This window comes from Mustelus asterias, chromosome 20, assembly GCF_964213995.1.
Source record: "Mustelus asterias chromosome 20, sMusAst1.hap1.1, whole genome shotgun sequence".
Taxonomy (NCBI): Eukaryota; Metazoa; Chordata; class Chondrichthyes; order Carcharhiniformes; family Triakidae; genus Mustelus; species Mustelus asterias.
In genome coordinates, this window is record NC_135820.1 from 43,651,490 (window position 1) to 43,673,896 (window position 22,407).

At 40.4% G+C, this 22,407-nt stretch overlaps 1 protein-coding gene across 3 annotated transcripts in view; it reads left to right on the top strand.

Annotated features, from left to right (window-relative positions):
* Positions 1-22,407, top strand: part of LOC144508496 (rho family-interacting cell polarization regulator 2-like) — a 246,089-nt gene that overhangs the window by 189,759 nt on the left and 33,923 nt on the right. For all 3 annotated transcript variants that reach the window (XM_078236465.1, XM_078236466.1, XM_078236467.1), the window contains exons 17-20: positions 4,353-4,514; positions 9,372-9,530; positions 20,993-21,122; positions 21,418-22,083. In XM_078236465.1, coding sequence (XP_078092591.1) covers positions 4,353-4,514; positions 9,372-9,530; positions 20,993-21,021 — 350 coding nt within the window. In that variant the 3' untranslated portion in view covers positions 21,022-21,122; positions 21,418-22,083. The remainder of the gene's footprint in view (positions 1-4,352; positions 4,515-9,371; positions 9,531-20,992; positions 21,123-21,417; positions 22,084-22,407) is intronic.

Consider the following 22,407-nt stretch of genomic DNA (forward strand, 5'->3'; position numbering starts at 1 on the left):
TTTCTAACTAAACCTAAAATTCAAATGTTTTTCTACCTTATAAGCGCCTCCAGCTGCTAAGCTACCCTTCACACTGAAACCCTCTCCAAGCACAATAAATTCATAGTTTGAATTGAAACCAGCCCCCACGGATACAAACACCTTTGTCCAGCATGAATCTAACTAGAGAATTTTGCCCTTCTGGGCACGTAAACATTACATTAAACTCACTGAAAACTATACCTTATTTCTAATGTTTATATGTAATACAAAACATTTATATAATGTCTGTATGTTCCATACAAATATAAATTCCATAAAACGACCTTTGCTTTAACATCTTAAGCTGATGACAGCATAATCCTGTGGTCCCAAAGACTAAACCCTAAAAACATATCAATAATATGTTGCCATTGTATAAACAACAATGGAAATTTGTTGCAAACATTGCAACAGTGCTTGTACTTAAAAAGTACTTAATTGCTGTAAATAGAACATCCTGAGGTTAATGGTGCTATATAAATGTAAGTTTTTTGTTCTGCTGGGGCAGGGGGGAGAGAACAAGTTGGCTTCCTGGCTCAACACCTCTTTAATGATGTTTTTTATTTGGCTGTTTGTGGGCATGGATAGCGAAGAGTTTGAGATGATTCCCTTAAATTGTTTCCTCCTCATTCCCTGTGGTGTTTTGCAAAACCATAATTGACATTAGGAACACAGATGATATTTTTGGGGTAAAACTTGTGCTATTGTCTATCAGGACTATAATAATAGCAACCTTTAGTTTTAGAAGTTAGATGGAAAAGACCTAAAGGGTTGAAAATGAAAATTACAAGGAAATTTAGAATGATAAATGCCAGACTTTATACAAAACTTCAAATAATTAACATCTCATTTACTGTAGCTACTAAGCCAATTGGCACCAGAAAGCCATGAAACTAGGATGATAGAAGGTCATATGCTTTGTATAACTGTGGAAGCTCTATAAATCTGGAAAGGTACAAGAAATAGTGAGTTAATGTAGTTTTACCAGTAAATATTTTGCTTCCTTTCCTTCTCTATCTCCTGACAGCCTGGTTGATCTTTGTTAGGTGTAAATCCCATGTTAAAAGACTCTGTTTTATGCATTTATATCATTATTCAAAAACCCTTTGGTCTGTCTTTAGCTAACATTAGGACATCTTGGGAGTGGGGCTCAGTTGTTAACAATTCAGGACAAGTATGTTCCTATAAAAATAAAGATGGCAAGATTGGGGAACCCTGGATGACGAGAGATTGTGAGCATAGTGAAAAAGAAGAAGGAGGCGCACATAAATTTTAGGAAATTGAAAACTGATAAGGCTCGAGGAATGCAAAGAGAGCAGGAAAGAACTTAAGCAGTTAGGAGGGCTAAAAGGGCCCATGAAATGTTGGCAGGCAGGATTAAGGAGAATCCCAAGGTTCTTTATGCGAAGGAATAGGGTAGCTAGGGAAAGGGTAGGTCCACTCAAGGACAGTGGAGGGAATCTGTGTGTGGAGCCAGATGAGGTGGGTGAGGTCCTTAATGAGTACTTTGCATCAGTATTCACAAAAGGAGAAGAATGTGGTGGATGGGGAGTATAGAAAGGAGGATGTTGACATTCTAGAACATGTTGAGATAAAAAGGGAGGCGGTATTGGAAGTTTTGAAAAACATTAAGGTGGACAAGTCACCAGGGACAGATAGGGTCTATCCCAGAATACTGAGAGGTGAGGAAAGAAATTGCTGAGGCCTTGGCCAAAATCTTTATATCCTCTTTAGCCACAGGCGAGGTACCAGAGGATTGGAGAGTAGCTAACGTTGTTCCTCTGTTTAAGAAGGGCAGAAGAGACAACCCAGGAAATTACAGGCCTGAGAGCCTCATCAGTGGTGGGGAAATTATTGGAAAAGATTCTTAGGGACAGGATGTACTCACATCTGGAAGAGAATAGGCTTATTAACGATAGGCAGTATGATTTTGTGAAGGGGTGGTCATGTCTCACAAACTTGATTGAGTTCTTTGAGGAAGTGACAAGAAAAATTGACCACCGCTGGGCAGTGGATGTTGTATACATGGACTTTAGTAAAAGCCTTCGATAAGGTTCCTCATGGCAGGCTGATACAGAAGGTGAAGTGATAAGCGATCAGAGGTGAGCTGGTAAGATGGATACAAAACTGGCTTGGGCATAGAAAGCAGAGAGTAGCAGTGGAAGGGTACTTTTCTAAGTGGAGGTCTGTGACAAGCGATGTTCCACAAGAATCAGTGCTGGGGCCTCTGTTGTTTGTAATATATATGAATGATTTGGAGTAAAATGTAGGTGGTCTGATTAGTAAATTTGCAGATGATACAAAAATTGGGGGAGTAGCGGATAGTGAGGAGGATTGTCAGAGGATACAGCAGGATAAATTGGCTGGAGACATGGGCTCAAAGATGGCAGATGGAATTTAACCCGGACAAATGTGAGGTGATGCAATTTGGAAGGTCTACTGCAGTAAATGGTAGAGCCCTTAGAAATATTATCATACAGAAGGATCTAGGCAGATTCACAGTTCCCTGAAGGTGGCAATTCAGGTGAACAAGATGGTCAAGAAGGCATATGGTCTGCTGGCTTTCACCAGTTGGGGTGTTGAGTATAGGAATTGGAAAATCATGTTGCAACTGTATAAGGCTTTGGTTAGGCCGCATTTGGAGTATTGTGTACAATTCTCGTTGCCACACTACCGGAAGGAAGTTGATGCATTGGAAAGGGTGCAGAAGAGATTTACCAGGATGTTGCCTGGTTTGGAGGATATGGACTATGAAGAAAGGTTGAACAAACTTGGATTTTTTCATTGGAGCGGAGGATGAGGGGAGACCTGATAGATGTTTACAAGATTATGACGGGCTTGGATATAGTGGATAGTCAGTCTTTTTTCCAGGGTTGAAGGGTCAATGGATCAATTACTTGAGGGCATAGGTTGAACGTGAGAGGGGGAAAGTTTGAGAGAGATGTAAGGGGCAAGTTTTTCCACACACAAGGTAGCGAATGCCTGGAACATTCTGCCGGAGGAGATGGTGGAAGCAGATTCTATAGCAACGATCAAGAGGCATCTGGATAGATAGCTGAACAGGCAGGGAATAGATGCATTTGGACCATGTAGACACAAGAAAATATTAGATTAGATCTGTGTTGGCACAGACTTGATGGGTCAAAGGGCCTATTCCTGTGCTGTATTGTTCTTTGTTAAGTACTGAGCTTTCTGGCAGGCGATTCTTTTCAGAGTGCATTCTTCATCATTGTGTATTAGATAGGATCTGCTTCAATTTAACATTCTTCATCGCTCTTTCTGGAATTAGACGTGCTAGAATGTACTCAGGACTGGATCCTGCCTGTGCAAGATGTCATTTGGCTCTTGCAACACTGTTTAATACGTTTGGTCATGTCCAATGCTGGCTAATTTCTGGTCCCTGTGTTCTTAACTTTTTCATACATGTGGAAAATCTATTGATATTAACCCTATTATTGATATTTTGGGGTAATTCCTGATGAAATAGCTGTAGATCATCACCTCATTGAATTGAATAAGTTGACGTGCAAACAAAGTCTAAGGCTCCACTCTCAATTGCAATGGGTCAAGGTGGTGATGTTTCTTAAACCTGAAAAGATTAAATATAAAGCACATGGATCAATTTAAAAATTTGATTGAGTATGGCAACCATTTGTTCATCATTCTGATCACCTTTCTTTTTCCTCTGAGCTGAATAATTCTATTAGCTGCCAAAAATTGTGTTTGGCTTTGTGAAACCTGGATCTTGTATTTTAAAATTTCAACTGGTTCTCACTCCCTTTAAGTTGTATTGTTTGATAGCTTGTCCACACCTGGACTTGATATAGTTCTTGAAACATTTCAAGTTTTAATCATCTAGTAAATTATACCTAACAAAGATATTTAAAGCTTGTTTTCGCACATGATTTATGCATTCTAGGAGTTCATCACTCAACTTCTCTCTTCAGTAGCATTAACTAATAAAGCTTTTGTTGCCTACTTATAAATACAGTCTACATAAGCAGTTTAGCATTATTGATAATATTATTCTTTGAATGATCAGCAACATAATGTGAGTCATTGTAGAAGTGATGGTTTTAATCTGGGAAACACTCTAGGCTATATATAAAGTCAAATGCCACTTTACTTCATTAAGTAAATCAAAATTCCTGTGACAAGTGGAACCAGTGGATGATTTATAGGGACATGGTGTTTTTTTTTCTTTAAAAAAGGGTGTCTCATTAAGAACCAACATTGACATTTCTATTGCACTAAAAGATGAACAATAGTATTTAAAATTCCTTTCAGAAATTATTCTAATACGAATTGCATTTTAACATTTTTGATTTCAGTCATTCCAAAATCAAAGATGGGGAAATCAGTCCTATCATTCTGGGATAAATGCACAGAGACAGATTGTGTTTTATATTTATCAGCTGAGAAGTTCCTGACACAACTAAGAAATTGTTATACACAGAAAGTGGCTGCAAGGTACCCAGGACAGACTGAAAGAGGTAAGCTGTTTTTAGTTCATGTTTAACAGGTATTCTGGAATGGGAATTTCTGTTATATCTATCATGAGTCAATAGCTTCAAATAATTTGAACATTATGGCAATGAATACTTTGAGTTGATTTTAGCATGCAATTGGAACAGGATATATTTTTTTAAATTGTTAAAAACATATTTTGTATTATTTCCATGCACCATTTGAGCAACACAACCCATGGGAAATTAAATAAGCTTCAAGACTGACTTTGTCCAGTTATTCAACTCCTTGTAATTGACATGTTAATAACTTCACCTGCTCAAGGCTCCAATCGCAACATCGACGATTTACAAAAACAAATTCATAATGCTCACATAATAAAGTCAAAATGAAGTTAAGATACTTTCTTGTAAACTGCTCTTGACAAAATTTACTGTACAGTTCTGGTCACCCTATTATAGAAAATATATTATTAAACTAGAAAGAGTGCAAAAAAGATTTACTAGGATGCTACTGGGACTTGATAGTTCGAGTTATAAGGAGAGGCTGGATAGACTGGGACTTTTTTCTCTGGAGCATAGAAGGCTGAGGGGTGATCTTATAGAGGCCTATAAAATAATGAGGGGCATCGATCAGCTAGATAGTCAATATCTTTTCCCAACAGTAGGGGAGTCTAAAACTAGAGGGCATAGGTTTAAGGGGAGAGATACAAAAGTGTCCAGAGGGGCAGTTGTTTTCACGCAGAGGGTGGTAAGTGTCTGGAACAAGCTGCCAGAGATAGTAATAGAGGCAGGTACAATTTTGTCTTTTAAAAAATGTTTAGACAGTTACATGGGTAAGATAGGTACAGAGGGATATGGGCCAAACGTGGGCAATTGGGATTAGCTTAGGGGTTTAAAAAAAGGGCACCATGGACAAGTTGGGCTGAAGGGCCTGTTTCCATGCTGTAAATCTCTATGACTAATTCATGCAACTTGATGGGACAATTAAACATGTAATTTGCTTTCTTCACATGACTGGAATTTTATTTTGGAACATATGAATAGGAATAGGCCATTTAGCTCCTCAAACCTGTTCCACCATTCAAATCGATCATGACCGATATATATCCTAACCCCATTTGACTCCAGATTACTTCATATTCTTCACTAGATGAAATCAACCACGCTGAAACTTAAAGTTTGAGCTGGTATCTACTGCTTTTTAAGAGAGTTCCACATTTCTACCACCCTTTATAAAGAAATAGTTTTTAACTTCTCTCCTGTCCTAGATTCCCCCACCATGGAAAAAGTTTCTACCCCCTCTACCCCATTAATTTTTTCATTAAACCCTCTACAAATAACCCATTAACCTTCTATATTCCAGGGAATGCAAGGCTAATTTATATAAATTTTCTACATGATTTAACCCTTTGAGCTCATAATGCTACAGAGTTCTTCAGGTGTGGTCTAAACAAGGCTTTCTAGAGCTGTAGCAGAACTTCCTCCTTTTTATATTCTAACCTGCTAGGTATAAAGATTAATATTTCATGAGCCTTTTAAAATATTTTTGCACCTGACCATTACATTTCAGTGACATGGTCACTTATGTCTCTTTTGACCTCCCCTATTCCTAAGTTTTTGCTATTTAAATAATCTATCCTTTTTTGGTCAAAAATGGGTGAACTTAGTCTTAACTGCCTTGAAATCCTTCTATCCCAGATTTACCTTTCACCTTAAAACTGTCAAGACATTGATAGTTCTGTTCCTGTCAATACTACCTACTATGATATCAACCTTCGGGCCATTTGCAAACTTGGATAGTCATTCTCTATTGCAAATAAAATATTCAGGTCAGACAGTAACTGTGCAGAGGGAAAAACAGAGTTAACCTTTCATTGGCTAATTGACCTGAAACATCAATTTATTTTTCCGCAACTACTGCTTGACCTGAGTATTATTAGATTTTCTGTTTATGTTTTTAGATTTTCACTATCTTTGTATTTTGCTTTTGGTTCTTTATTAGTGACATAATGCAGAGTGAAATGTTGAGGCCCCAATCTTAAATATTAATTATTGCTGAAAAAAGTGACACACAGTCAAAGCTTTTCATCTTGTGCTCATCAGAACAGTTGTAAGAATGCCCAAATTTCAAAGGGAGCAGTATGAGAGAAGCATGCAGATGTAGCAGGAGGTAAAGAAGGCAAATGGTATGTTGGCCTTCATAGTGAGAGGATTCAAGTACAGGAGCATTGATGTCTTGCTGCAATTATACAGGGCCTTGGTCAGACCACACCTAGAATATTGTGTGCATTTTTCATTTCCTTAGCTGAGAAAGGACGTTTCTGTTGGTGGGGGAAACCCAGAACCAGGGGTCACAGTCTGAGGCTGAGAGATAGACTATTTAGGACTGAGATAAGGGGAAATTTCTTCACTCAGCAAGTGATAAGCCTGTGGAATTCGCTAACACAAAGTTGTTGAGGCCAAAACATTGTGGGTAGAATTTTCCCAAAAAACGTCAACAACGAGAGGACCGGAGTGCTCTGTGCCGGTCCATCGGGCACGCTCCAGACTGCAATTGTCCCACACTGTCACTTTTTTGGAGAGTGGTGAGTTGCACTTCAGTACTAAGGGGGGTAAGGCCTAAACACATTGGTGAACGTGACTGCAGAGCTCGGGCAACATTTCACAAGGGTGCCCCAATCACTCAGTGCACTAGGCGATCCCTTTCCTCCATCGAGACCCTTATCTCATCGGCAGCATGTTCTGACCACTCCCCTCCCTGACACTGTTTGTCAGCATCCTGATGTGTCCCCCATCATGACTCCAACATTCACTAACCCCCCCCCACTCCCTGCACAAATCCTCCCACCCTAGCCCCCACTCAGGCCACATCCCCTTACCACTGCCCAGGCACACTGGCAGTGCCCACCAGCACTGCCCAATGGGCACTACCTGGCTATGCCCCTGACCACCCAGGGGCTTCAATGGCCTCTGATCCTCCCTGCATGGCCACTGTGTCTGGTTTCTGCTAGTGGAGATTAGTATTAGTTCACGCCTGTGTGACATCCCACCGGAGGGAACATTCTGGAAAGCAGGGGAGTGGGGGGAATGATCGCATGCTAAAATTGCTAAATGAGATTGAGATCAGGTCAATCTCATGCTAATCTGGCTCACGCCTTTCTGGGCGCAATCTGGTTTGCACCAGTAGAAAGGGGCCAGGACCATTGCAAACCATTTGGCACCAGGTGCAGAACCAATTCTTAGGCCCATGAGGTGGGTAAATCGCCCACTGTATGCTTTTAAGGAAGAGTTATTAGGGGCAAAGGGGATCAAGGAATATGATAGAAACAGGCTATTGAGCTGGATGATCAACCGTGATCATAATAAATGACAGAGCAGGCTCGAAGGGCTGAATGGCCTACTCCATTTCCTATATTCTATGTTTCTCTGAGAGAATCATGCTGATTGATTGGCAAGTTGATTCTGGTTGAGGCATTGCCATGGAGGATGTACCAAGGAACTAACGACCCCACGCTTTTGTTATAAATATTAACTGTCCATTTTTGTTACCAAATCCAATTACATTCCACTTTATAGTGGTTCTACCCTTCAGAATTCTAGCATCAAAATAAAAATTGCAGAACATTTTAGCGTTACCTTCATAAAAACGTATTGCACTAAAGGTTAAGGTAATCACTTTCACTCAGCTATATTAAAAAAGATTGCACATATTGGATTTTCAAAGTACAAACAAAGTGTATAAAACAAGCCAGTACATACATACGAAGGGGCCAGAATTAACCTGCCCTTTCTTAGTCAATGATGACTCACTTGCTTTGCATTTCTACAGTCTTATGTATTTCTTCTTTTCATCAAATGTTTATGATGGGGAGAAGGGCTGGGAGCAGTGATTACAAGTATAGGAGGTAGATGTTTTCTAATGTGATATACCATTCATTGGCTCAACAAAACAACATGTGTTGAAACTATGAAAGTATGTGTCCTTCTGATGGTGTGGGAGTAAACTACAAAAAGTTACAACAGACAAGGACAGCTATTATGTTATACAGCAGAGAATATAGTGTTTATTGAGACTGAGCGGTTGTCAAGTTTAATCACGCTAAAATTTTAGATTCAGGTCTGAGTCAAACAACATTAAGAAAAATTGTTAGGCATTTTAGAGAAATGCAATAAACAAAAATGTCAGCAACATTATGATTCAAGTCAAAGTGGATTAGGCTGGAGTAAACAATTATGAAAAGGAAATGAATTACCAAGGTCTGTGACCATTTTACCGAGATACCGAAATGTAACTTTTTCTACCTTTTGTACATAAATCATAATTCTCCTGTCCTTGGTGTCACATTACTTTTTCCTTGTAGCTGGGTTCATGAACTATGTAGAAGAAAAACTTGCACTGATTGCCTCCTATCGTAGACAGGGTTCTAATGGGTGGCACAGTGGCAAGCATTGCTGCCACACAGCACCAGGAACCTGGGTTCAATTCCGGCTTGGGTGAATGTCTGTGCAGAGGATGCACATTCTCCCCGTCTCTGCGTGGGTTTCCTCCCACAGTCCGAAAGACATTGGCTATGCTAAATTCTCCCTCAATGTACCTGAACAGGTGCCGGAGTGTGGCCTCTAGCGGATTTTCACAGTAACTTCATTGCAGTATTAATGTAAACCTACTTGTGACACTAACAAAATAAGATAGTGAGAGTCAAGCTATTGCCAATGGTTGGATGCCCCTCCCCCATTAAATTGTTGCAAGGATGAATTCCTTTTTGAAGGTTGATCACAAATGAATTTCTAGTTGATCTTACATTGTCATACAACTTTTCTCAAAGCAGTCTGTAATAACATTAAGTCTTTAAATTTTTACTGTTTTTATGTTTTTGTAAGTATTCAGAACACTACTGCACCAGATTGTCAGCTGTTGTGAATTACTGCTCTGTCCTAATGTCTCTGAGGAAGTGGTGACAGTCTTCCAGTTTTTCAACTATGTAAAAAAGTTCAAAATTACTCAGCTGGGAACACATCTGACCAGACTTGCAAAGGAAGGTAGGAGAAAATGTTACTTGCTTGTACTAAAACTGGAATGTGTAGCTATTGATTTAACAGAAATTTATGAACTAATGCAATTATGTTTGAATTACAAGATTTTTTGCTGCAGTTGTGCCAAGTTGTAAATACATCAAACAAATTTCAGTGGATTAAGACTAAAGTTTAAACATACCATAGCCATAATATCTCAAAGCACCTTAGAATTGGATGAATTGGATCTGCACTTCAGACTGAATGTTAATCAATGTTACCATTCTTAGGACTCTACCCCAGCAAGACCCTTTTATCTACCTCCTAAGGTTCAACCAAAACATACAATTTTTGAGTCAAAACTTCATCTGTGATGCCTATGCATTACCCCACATTATACATGGCCGTGATATTTAATGCAGATATGTACATCAATGAAATCTAATCTGTGACAGAGAAAGTTGCAAAGCCACAAACAAAACAAACGTTTCATTTTGCTAATTAGTCAATAGTGTAAGTTGATAATTTGCTCATTAGTTTGATATGTGTGTACAACCTGCATGGGTTTCCTCCAGGTGCTCCGGTTTGCTCCCCCAGTCCAAAGATGTGCGGGTTAGATTGATTGGTCATGCTAAATTGACCCTAGTGTCACGGGGATTAACAAGGTGAATGTGTGGGGTTATGGAAATAGGGCCTGGGTGGGATTGCGGTCGGTACCGACTTGATGGGCCAAATGGCTTCCTTCTGTATGGTAGAGATTCTATGATTCTAAGTGGCTGTGAATCTTTGGAACTCTCTACCCTAGATGGTTGTGAAGGCTCCATTGTTGAATATATTTAAGGCTGAGATAGACTGATTTTTGGTCTCTTATGGAATCAAGGCATATGGGAAGCAGGTGGGAAAGTGGAGTAGAAGCATGTGATCAACCATAATCTTACTGAATGACAGAACAGACTCGACCATTTGCTCCTATTTCTTGTGTTCATCTATTCTTTGGTCACTTCCCCTAATTCATATTTCTCTAATGCCTGATGTTAGGCCTTGCCTTTTCTCACCTTAGGTTATTAATTATATTAGTGTGTTAAATAAAAGCAAATTGTTGTTAAGTATTCAACACATTTTTTAAAAACCTCTACTAGCTGACCACGTTTTTAATCATGTGCAGTATATGTTTTTACCTAAGCAAAACTTTTACAGCAGGCCATAAGCATATTGTTGAGAGAAATAATGGCCTCAAAATTGACGGTGAGGTGGGCAGGGAGCAGGGAGGCGTGATGAGAAGTCCAGAAATGCAGGAAGTTTCCCATGCTTCCCAGCTGGCAACTAGCTAGATTGAGAGGCTGACTGGTTGTGGGATGAGAAAACCTAAGTTAGAAGGCTGTAGTCTGGGACTGGATCGGGGTGGAGGTTTGGAGCAATTTTAGTGGTGGTGGGGGTCAGCCCGGAGATTGAGGCATTTGGGGAAGAGTGGGGCGTTCAACAAATCACAGACAGGGAGACCAATGGAAGCAGGTTAGCTCGGAGGAGCTGGAGAAGGTGCTGGAAAGGCATTTACAATAGAGATATAAGAACAGGAACAGGCCATTTAACCCCTCGAGTGTGATCAACAAAATCATGATTGATCTGCAACTTATCTGCTAGATTTGGCCCTTATTCTCCTACAGATGTTGGGTTCCCCAACCCTGAGAAGTCTCAAAATGTGAAATCTAAAATGTTGCAGAAACTGAGGCACACAGTCCCATTAACATGTTTATTTACTTTTTATTCTTTCACAGGACATGGGCATTGCTAGCTAGGCCAGCAATTTTATTGCCCATCTCTAATTGCACCTTGGAAACTATAGAACCATCGAATTCCTGCAGTGCAGAAAGAGGCTATTCAGCCCATCAAGCCTGCACCAACTCTCTGAAAGACATCTTACCCAGGCCCATCCCCTGCCCTATCTCTGTAACCATCCGCAATTCCATTGGCTAATCTATCTAACCTACACATCTTTGGACTGTGGGTGGAAACTGGAGCACCCAGAGGAAACCCACATTGACATGGGGAGAACGTGCAAACTGCACACATATTCACCCAAGACTGGAATCGTACTCGGTCCCTGGCATTGTAAGGCGGTACTGCCACTGTGCCAGAAAGGTGCTCGTAAGCCAGTTTCTTGAACTACTGCAGTTCATGTGGTGTTATAGAGTCATAGAGGTTTACAGCATGGAAACAGGCCCTTCGGCCCAACTTGGCCATGCCACCCTTTTTTTTAAACCCTTAAACTAATCCCAATTGCTTGCATTTGGCCCATATCCCTCTATACCCATCTTACCCATGTAACTATCTAAATGCTTTTTAAAAGACAAAATTGTATCCGCCTCTGCCACTACCTCTGGCAGCTTGTTCCAGACACTCACCACCCTCTGTATGAAAAAATTGCCCCTCTGGACACTTTTGTATCTCTCCCCTCTCACCTTAAACCTATACCCTCTTGTTGTGTTGGTACACTCTCAGTGCTGCTTCGGAGGGAGTTGCAGGATTTTGAGCCAGTGACAGTGAGGGAACAGAGATTTGTTCTAAGTCAGGATGGTGTGTGAACTTGGACGGGAACTTGCAGGTGGTGGTGTTCCCATCTATCTGCTGTCCTTGTCATTCGAGGTGTTGAAGGTCATAGGTTTAAAAGTTGCTGTTGAAGGAGCCTTGGTGAGTTCTTGTAGATGGTACACGCTGCTGCCACTGTGTTTTGGTGGTGGAGCGAAAAGATGTTGGAGGTGATAGATAGCAAGGCAATCAAGTGGGCTGTTTTGTCCTGGATAGTGTCAAATTTCTTGAATGTTGATGGAGCTGCACTCAACTAGGTAAGTGGAGAGTATTCCACCATACTCTTGACTTGTGCCTTATAGATTGTGGACAGACTTTGAGGAGTCAGGAGGCGAGTTACTCTCTTCAGAATTCCCAGCCTCTGACCTGTTTTTGTAAGCCCCAGTATTTCAATGGCTGGTGCAATTCAGTTTCTGGTCAATTCAGTTTCTGGATTGTTGATAGTGGGGCATTCTGCGATGGTAATGTCATTGAATGTCAAGTGCTCATAGTTAGAGTCTCTCTTGTTGGTGATGGTCATTGCTTGGTACTTGTATGACATGAATATTACTTGCCACATGTCAACACAAGCCTGAATATTGTCCAGATCTTTCTGCATTTGGAACTGCTTCAATATCTGAAGAGTTGTGAATGGTGCTGTAATCATCAGCAAACATCCCCACTTCTGACCTTATCATGGAATCTTCATTGATGAAGCAACTGATGATTGTTGGGCCAAGGACACTACCCTGAGGAACTCCTGCAGTGATATCCTGGGGCTGAGATGGTTGACCTTGAACAGCCACAAACATTTTCTCTTGTGCTGGGGTATGACTCCAACCAGGATTCCTTCAATGAGAACTGTAACAATACTTTATAACTATGAAATATGTCTAAAATATTTTCCTATGGTTTATCCAAGTAGCACCTAAAATCCATTAGAAGTCCGACTGAATTGATATTGCTTTTACATAGAAACATAGAAACCCTACAGTGCAGAAGGAAGCCATTCGGCCCATCGAGTCTGCACCGACCACAATCCCACCCAGACCCTACCCCCACATATTTACCTGCTAATCCCTCTAACCTATGCATCCCAGGACTCTAAGGGGCAATTTTTAACCTGGCCAATCAATCTAACCCGTACAGTGCAACAGTACAACCTAACCCATAAATTTTAATTTATGCTTTACAACATTATATTCAGTCCTGTGAGTACAAACAACACTGTAACTAGCAGTAGCCTTTATCATCAAATCTTTTTCTGTGTAATGTAAAAGTGCCCCTTTTTCTATTATTTGATATAGCTTCTCATGAAAATATGTGCAGGTTAGGTGAATTGGCCATGCTAAATTACCCTTTAGTGTCCCATGATGTGTGGGTAGGGGGATTAGCGGGGTAAATATGTGGGGCTACAGGGATAGGGCCTGGGTGGGATGCTCTGTTAGAGAGTCCGTGCAGGCTCGATGGGCCAAATGGCCACTTTCTGCAATTTAGGGATTCTATGATTCGCAGACTGAGTTCCAGATCAATATTGCCACCTTAAGGTAGCATTCTGTTATGACAGCATTTCCTGTACAAATCACAGTTTTAGTTTAAGCAATAGCATCATCTGGTATGCAATACTGTCATTTCTGTATATATAGAAAACAATGTTGCAAAAAAATTACTCGCACGTGCTACTCTTTCGTGTTTTCTTGTGCTGAGATTGCACTGATTGTCTTTTAAGTGGAATCGTCACTGTGCTGGTTATGAATTAATAATGTGGGGATGTGATGCGCTGTGAAGATCTTTTCCCCTGTTGTTCTGAATTCCACTCTGAGATTAGTTGTAGAATGATAATTTTCTGCACATCCAATTAGAAATTTGGAATGTGTCATTAAAGTAACATGTATAGTTTATGATTGACAAAAGACTGGCTATTCATAGAACAGTCTGCAAGTTCCTGATTGTAAGTTCTACCCGAGAGATAAGTTATTGTCATGGGTAGGGAATTAGTTAGGAATCAGCAGATATGTATAGGTACTTCAATTGACAGGATTTGCCTCTCTCTATTGACCTCATTGCTTCTTTTTTCATTCGCTCATGGGATGTGAGCGTCACTAGTTGGGCCAGCATTTATTGTCCATCTCTAATTGCCCTTGAACTGAGTGGTTTGCTAGGCCATTTCAGAAGGCATTTTTAAGAGTCAACAACAACATTCTATTCTTCTACATTGCTGTGGGTCTGGAGTCACATCATCAGGTAAGGATGGCAGATTTCCTTCCCTGAAGCATATTAGTGAACCAGATGGATTTTGACAACAATTTAAATTAATTTACGGTCACCATTAGACTTTTCATAGAATCCCTACGGTGCAGAAGGAGGCCATTCAGCCCATCGAGCCTGCACTGACAACAACCCCAGGCCCTATCCCCATAACCCCACATATTTACCCTGCTAATCCCGCTGACACTAAGGGTCAATTTAACATGGCCAATCCATCTAACCTGCACATCTGTGGACTGTAGGAGGAATGATGTGGAGATGCCGGCGTTGGACTGGGGTAAACACAGTAAGAAGTTTAACAACACCAGGTTAAAGTCCAACAGGTTTATTTGGTAGCAAAAGCCACACAAGCTTTCGGAGCTGCAAGCCCCTTCTTCAGGTGAGTGGGAATTCGAATTCCCACTCACCTGAAGAAGGGGCTTGCAGCTCCGAAAGCTTGTGTGGCTTTTGCTACCAAATAAACCTGTTGGACTTTAACCTGGTGTTGTTAAACTTCTTACTGTAGGAGGAAGCCAGAGCACCTGGAATTAACCCACACAGGGAGAATTTGCAAACTCCACACAGAGAGTCACTCAAAGCTGGAACTGAACCCGGGTCCCTGGCACTGTGAGGCAGCAGTGCTAACCATGGCAAAGTGCTCTCAATGATAGTTAGCTACTAACGTGGCATGTCCCTTTAAAGCCACTGTACTGTATAGGCAAATCAACATAACTGGAGGTGGTAATAAATAGCTGAGGTAATTGAAATAGAAATTACAATAGCTGATACACCTTAGGGTCCATGACAATGACCAATTATCTTTCATTTTTAAGATTACTTTGCAACTGTTTCAAGGTTTGACATTTTGAAGTATGATTCTAATTAGCATAAAACTACTTAATATTTATGGGAATGCATCTCCTGTGGCATTCCTTATGGTGAATTTGATAGCACAAAATTAGGTGATAATATAAGTTATGACGAGGATGCAAATAGACTTGGACAGGCTAAATGAATGGGCAAGAACATGGCAGATGGAATATAATGTGAATAAATGTGAAGCTATCCACTTTGGTAGAAGAAACAGAAATACAAAATATTACTTAAATGGTCGTACTCAAAGGGACCTGGGTGTCCTTGTTCATGAGTCATTAACATGCAGGTGCGTGCAGCAAGCGATAAGGAAGGCAAATGATATGTTGACCATCATCGCAAGGAGACTTGAGTGAAGAGGTCTTGCTGCAATTTTATAGAACCTTAGTGAGACAACACTTTGTGTGCCATTTTTGTCTCCTTATCTAAGGAAGCATATATTTGCCATAGAGGGAGTGCAATTGAGGTTCACCAGACCAGTCCCCGGGATGGTAGGATTATCTTATGAGGAAAGATTGAAGAAACTTGTCCTATATTCTCCAGAGATTTGAAGAATGAGCAGTGATCTTATTAAGATCTACAAAATTCATAAGGGCATGGAAGTGTGGAAGTTACAATGTTCAGATTGAAGTTTCATAGTTTGGAAGTTAAATTGTGCAGAAGTTAAAGTGTTCAAATTAAAAAGTTTATGCTTTCTCTATACAGTAGTGGAAAATGCTTATCAGCTTACTGACTTTCAAAAGGAGTCAGTCTCTGCTATTTTTTCACAGGTCCTATAACATTTTCCTTTTTCAGCATTCACCAGAGGGTGAGCAAGATCAGATTTTTTCCATAACAAATACCAAAGGCAAGATATGAGAATATGCTATGCAAATGAAGGATTAGCAGAAGTCAATTTTTCATCGACTGAGAAAGGGCGAAAAGCCAGGATTTAATTGGCAAATATGTATGTCAAGGAAAGATGTGAAAAATCTCTTGTTCCTGATTTGCTGTAATTGACTATAACTGCTGAGCTGTTTCTCTGTAACCTCAGAACTGCTCCAGTTATCCGGAGTTCTCCTTGTGCATAAGTAAAGGCCTTGCATTGGATGCATGGTGTCCAGCGCTGTTTGTGTAAAGAGTCGACTGAGTGCCTTTAGATTGCTGTTACCCAAGAGAACTCTGACAATAGGGTGGATATAGATATAATGTTTCCCTTGACTGGTGAATCCAGAACCAGGGGACATAGTCTCAAAATTAGGGTAAGGCCATTTAAGACTGAGATGAGGAGGAATTTCTTCACTGAGGGTGGTGAATTTTTTGAATTCTCTACTCCAGAGGGCTGGAAGCTCAATCATTGAGTATGTTCAAGACAGCAATTCATAGATTTCTGCAGACAAGTGGCATCAAGGGATACGGAGATAGCACGGAAAAGTGATGTTGAGGTAGATAACCAGCTATGATCTAATTGAATGGCAGAGCTGACTTGACGGGCTGACTGGCCTTCTCCAGTTCCTACAAATCGGAGTCTGTCCCATATTATCGTAATGGGCAGTTTTCAACAAATTGTGATGGGATTATATTACAGAAATTAAGTATGACACTTGCAGGAAGTACACATTAATATGTCTTATTTCAGTTATTCCTTCAAAGTCAATTTGCAGGGTAACACCTTGCTACGTTGGGCTCATAGCCTGCTCTTGGGCCTCTACCAATGCTGTTCTTTGTTTTATTTCTTTACTGTGGGATACATAAGTTGAATTGCACTCTTAAGGGCCAGAATTTTCTAGCCCTTCATGTTGGTGGAATTTTCCAGTCCTGTTGATGTGAACAGGGATTTCAATGACTTGCCAATCCCACCACAGGAGAACCCGCTATTGGGAGAAGATGGGAGATATGACCTGGTTTTTTTTCCATTCCTGTTAAACCTATTCGGTTCTCCATCCTCTTCCATTCAATGTGAACTAACTGAACTGGGGATCTGATTAATGGTGGATTCAGCAAATTAAAAAAATAAATCTTTCATGGATTCCATAGAGGTGTTTGCTCATAAATGTAGTCAGAGTTCTGACGCATTCTATTTTTTTTTTGGTCAGGCTATCTTTAAATCTATATAAGAGATTCGTTGAGGATGTAATAATTAGGTTGTACAAAGGGGAACCAGTAGATGTAGTGTATTTGGATTTTCAAAAGACATTTGATATGGCGCCACATTAAAGATAAAAGTAAGAGCTCACGGTGTTGGGGGTGACATTTTAGCATGGACAGAGGATTGGCAAATGAAAGGAAATAGAAAGTTGGGATAAATAGATTATTTTCAAGTTGACAGACTGTAACTAGTGGCATGCTGCAGAGATCAGTGCTGGGGGTTCAACTATTTATTTTTCATGGTAAAGACTTGGATGAAGTGACTAACTATTATAGCCGAATTTGCAGATGATATGAAGATAGGTAGGAAAGCGGGTTTTAAGAAGGATACAAAGAGTCTGTATAGATAGGTTAGGTGAATGGGCAAGCATTGAGTATAATGTGAGAAAGTGAGAGGTTGTCCACTTTGGCAGGAAGAATAGAAAAATAGAATATTATTTAAATGGAGAGGAATTGCAGAATGTTGCAGTAAAGAATGATTTGGTGTCCTTGTACTTGATTCATAAAATGTTAGTATCAAGGTACAGCAAGTAATTAGGAAGACAAATGGACTCTTGCCCTTTATTGCAAGGGGGATGGAGTATAAAAGTAGGTAAGTCTTGCTACGGATGTACAGGGCATTGGTGAGACCACACCTGGAATCATGTTACAGTTTTGGTCACTTTATTTAAGGAAAGATATACTTGCATTGGAAGCAATTCACAGAATATTCACTTGGCTAATTCCTGGCATGAAGCGATTGGCCTGTGAGGAAATGTTGAGCAATTTGGGCCTCTACTCGTTGGAGTTTATAAGAATGAGAGGTGATCTTATAAGAATCTGAGAGGGTTTAAGATTACAGATGCTGAGAGGGTGTTTTATCCTATGGGAGAATCTAGAACTAGAGGGCACAGTTTAAAGATAAGGGGCTCCCATCTGAGATGAAATGAGGAGGAATTTCTTCTTTCAGATGGTTATTAATCTTTGGAATTCTCTTCCACAGATAACAGTGAAGGGAGAGTTATTGAATATGTTCAAGGCTGAATTAGACATGTTTTTGATTGACCATGGAAACAAGGATAATGGAGGATGGCAAGAAAGTAGCATTGAGGTCACAATCAATGGGCGGCACAGTGACACAGTGGTTAGCACTGCTGCCTCACAGCACCAGGGACCCGGGTTCGATTCCTGGCTTGTGTCACTGTGTGTGGAGTTTGCACGTTCTCCCCGTGTCTGCGTGGGTTTCCTCCAGGTGCTCCGGTTTCCGCCCACAGATCAGAGATTTTCAGGTTAGCTGGATTGGCCAAGCAAAATTGCCCCTTAGTGTCAGGGGGCTAGCTAGGGTAAATGAATGGGATTATGGGGATAGGACCTGTCAGTGCAGACTTGATGGGCTGAATAGCCTCCTTCTGCACTGTAGGGATCTATGATCTAATCAGATCAGTCGTGATTTTATTGAATGGCATAACAGGCTCAGTGGGGCAAATAGCCACCTCCTGCTCCCATCCATTCTGATATTATTTTCTTACAAGCTTAAGTTTGGAAGTACAATTAAGATCTCATTGTTTATAATGCAGAATTGCCTAAAAAAAAAAGCATGGAGTTTATATTTGCAAACTCAACATTTGGTTAGGAAACTGAAATTCCTTCATGAGACTCATTTCACATTTTACAGATTATATTAATGGGCTAACGTGCAAGAGAAATACTACAGATTAGATTTTTCCAAAGATCTTTGAAAATAACGGATGAGACCTAGTTCTGGAACTTAATTTTATTTCATCCCAGCATGGCTCTTGATGTCCATCTATGATGGATGCTCAGTGAGCTGGCATGGACGGTGTAAGGGCAAAGAGTGGTCGGTGGGAGGCATGGGTTGTCATGAGTTAATAGTAAGTTGGCATAAAGGCTCTGAGGAGCCATGGTAATGGGAGCGTGTTTGTGAGTTTGCATGTATTCACATAGGGAGTAGGTGGGGTGGGGGGCAAGAATTAATGGGCCCATTGTTTAACGAAACTACTGGGACAAAGTTGCAGTGAACCGAGGCTTGATATTTAAATAAACCACCTTTGCAGCCAGCAACTCCCACGACTGACCTGACTATACCCTACAACTGCCACCACCTCAGCCACAAGCCCTTCCCCGCTCCAGTGAGAATCATGCCATTCAGGGCATGTTTTTCCTAAGGCAGATCTGCTGAGCTGAGTCCATTATTAAAGATGAGATTGCAGAGTACTTGGAAGTGCATGGTAAAGTAGGACTGAGTCAGCACGGTTTTGTCAAGGGGAGGTCATGTCTGACAAATCTGTTAGAGTTCTTTGAGGAGGTAACAAGGAACTTAGATAAAGGAGAACCAGTGGATGTGATTTATTTAGATTTCCAAAAGGCCTTTGACAAGGTGCCTTTTAGGAGACTGTTAAATAAGTAAGTGCCTATGGTGTTAAGGGTAAGATCATGGCATGGATAGAGGATTGGTTGACTGGCAGAAAGCAGAGAGTGGGGATAAAGAGGTCTTTTTCAGGATGGCAGCTCGTGACTAGTGGTGTGCCTCAGGGGTCAGTGCTGGGACCACAACTTTTCACAATATACATTAATTATTTGGAGGAAGGAACTGAAGGCACTGTTGCTAAGTTTGCAGATGATACAAAGATATGTAGAGGGACAGGTAATATTGAGGAATTAGGGAGGCTGCAGAAGGACTTGGACAGGTTAGGAGAGTGGGAAAAGAAGTGGCAGATGGAATACAATGTGTAGAAGTGTGAGGTTATGCACTTTGGAAGGAGGAATGGAGGCATAGACTATTTTCTTAATGGGAAAATGCTTAGGAAATCAGAAACACAAAGGGACTTGGGAGTCCTTGTTCAAGATTCTCTTAAGGTTAACGTGCAGGTTCAGTCGGCAGTTAGGAAGGCAAATGCAATGTTAGCACTCATGTCAAGAGGGCTAGAATACAAGAGCAGGGATGTACTTCTGAGGCTGTATAAGGCTCAGACCTCATTTGGACTATTGTGAGTAGTTTTGGGCCCCATATCTAAGGAAGGATGTGCTGGCCTTGGAAAGGGTCCAGAGGAAGTTCACAAGAAAGATTCCTGGAATGAAGAACTTGTCATATGAGGAACAGTTGAGGACTCTGGATCTATACTCGGAGTTTAGAAGGATGAGGAGGGATCTTATTGAAACTTGCAGGATACTGCGAGGCCTGGATAGAGTGGACATGGAGAGGATATTTCCACTAGTAGGAAAAACTAGAACCAGAGGGCACAACCTCAGGCTAAAGGGATGATCCTTTAAAACAGATATGAGGAGGAATTTCTTCAGCCAGAGAGTGGTGAATCTATGGAACTCTTTGCTGCAGAAGGCTGTGGAGGCTTAAGATAGAGATAGATAGCTTCTTGATTAATAATGGGATCAGGAGTTATGGGGAAAAGGCAGGAGAATGGGGATGAGAAAAATATCAGCCATGATTGAATGGTGGAGCAGACTCGATGGGTCGAGTGGCCTAATTCTGCTTATATGTCTTTTGGTCTTATGAGCTGGAAAATCTCCTGACTCAAGTTATCTACCTCCGGAGCAAAAATCCAGCCCTGTCTGACAAAATTAAACATTTTTATTTCAGAAGTATCATACGGAAGCCTGAATTGAGGTTTTTAATGTTTGTGTCTGCTTTTAATTTCTCTCCTACCTTTGCTTTGTCACAGTCCATTTGATAATGATGAAGTTTCAGTAACATCTGGATCTATCACCAAATTCTCTTTACCAAGTAGGAAATGTTCTGTGTATAACTGGACACCTCCCAGCACCCCCAGCTTCAGGGACAAGTACTTCTCTGTGAGTATCTCAAAATGAATGTGTCATATTGCAATAAACAATGCTTTTCTGTAACTTTTGACAGTCAAGGTTAATAAATTAAAGTTAATCTTAACAGGAAATAACTGCCAGGTGTTGACTCATGTTTAGGATGTATGATATAATCTTGTATTGACATGCCTTGTATAAAATAGCACAAATTGTGAAAAAAAATCTAGTAACTTTATATGTCTCAATAAGTTAACTCAGTTATATCTTAATACTGTCATTATGAAGGGGTGTATTAATCCTCTATTTTCTATTCTGTTACAAGCAGCACATTGGACAAGAGGATGCACTACCTCTATTATGCAATGAAACAAAAGGAACTTTTATCTTTAGTCATTTAGGAAATGGATACCACAGTACACATTTGTCATCGGTGCCGGAGAATGAGAAATTTTACAATTACGCAAATATAGACAAGCAAGGAAACAGTCACTTCACTGATGACACATTAGCTGTTCAAGAATCACCTATGGAATTATCCCATTGCTTGCAAGGAGCTGCCCCTACAGGAATGATCGCACAATCACCGTATGTAAAAGCAAGCTATCCAAATCAAAAAGAATTTCCAAGAGATTCGACACAAGCCAGACAATTTCAAAGTTGTTCAGCGATGGCAAAATCTGCTTTGCATGTCGAGCCACAGCAGAAGCTTCAGCAGCCAAGTAGGAAATTTGCTGAATGGAACTCAACAGGCCACGTTAGAAATGCAGATCTCACCAAATCGTTAGGTCCACAGAGAACTATGACAGTATTCAATACACATAAAAATAGCGCTTCAGTGTCTTCTGGAAAGAATACAAGGACAGATTTTATTTCAGTGAATATAGGAACTGTACTGCAAGAAATATTGATTATTCTAAGGACGGATCAAAAAAACTATCAGGAACTTCAGAATCTAGAGCAGCAGGTTCTGCATTTGAGAGATAGCCTGAAGGTATGGTCCTAGTGTTTCTCCAACAATTATCAGATCTGTAAGTTGAAGCTGGTATTTTAATATTTTCATGGAAAAAACAGGTGGAGAATCTTTTAATATCCAGTAAAACTAAATTTATGCTCCTTTTAATGTAAAATAGTTACCGACAAGGGAGAATTGTGGGATAATTTTCTCCCTTTTTTCCACTTCTTGACTGACCACAATACTTATTTTAGAGAAGTGTTTAACTCTTGTGACTTTAAAGAAGAGACGGAAACCAGACTTAAGGATAAATGCTTATTTTCACAGTACCAAAAATATTTTCATAACAAACACCCACTCATT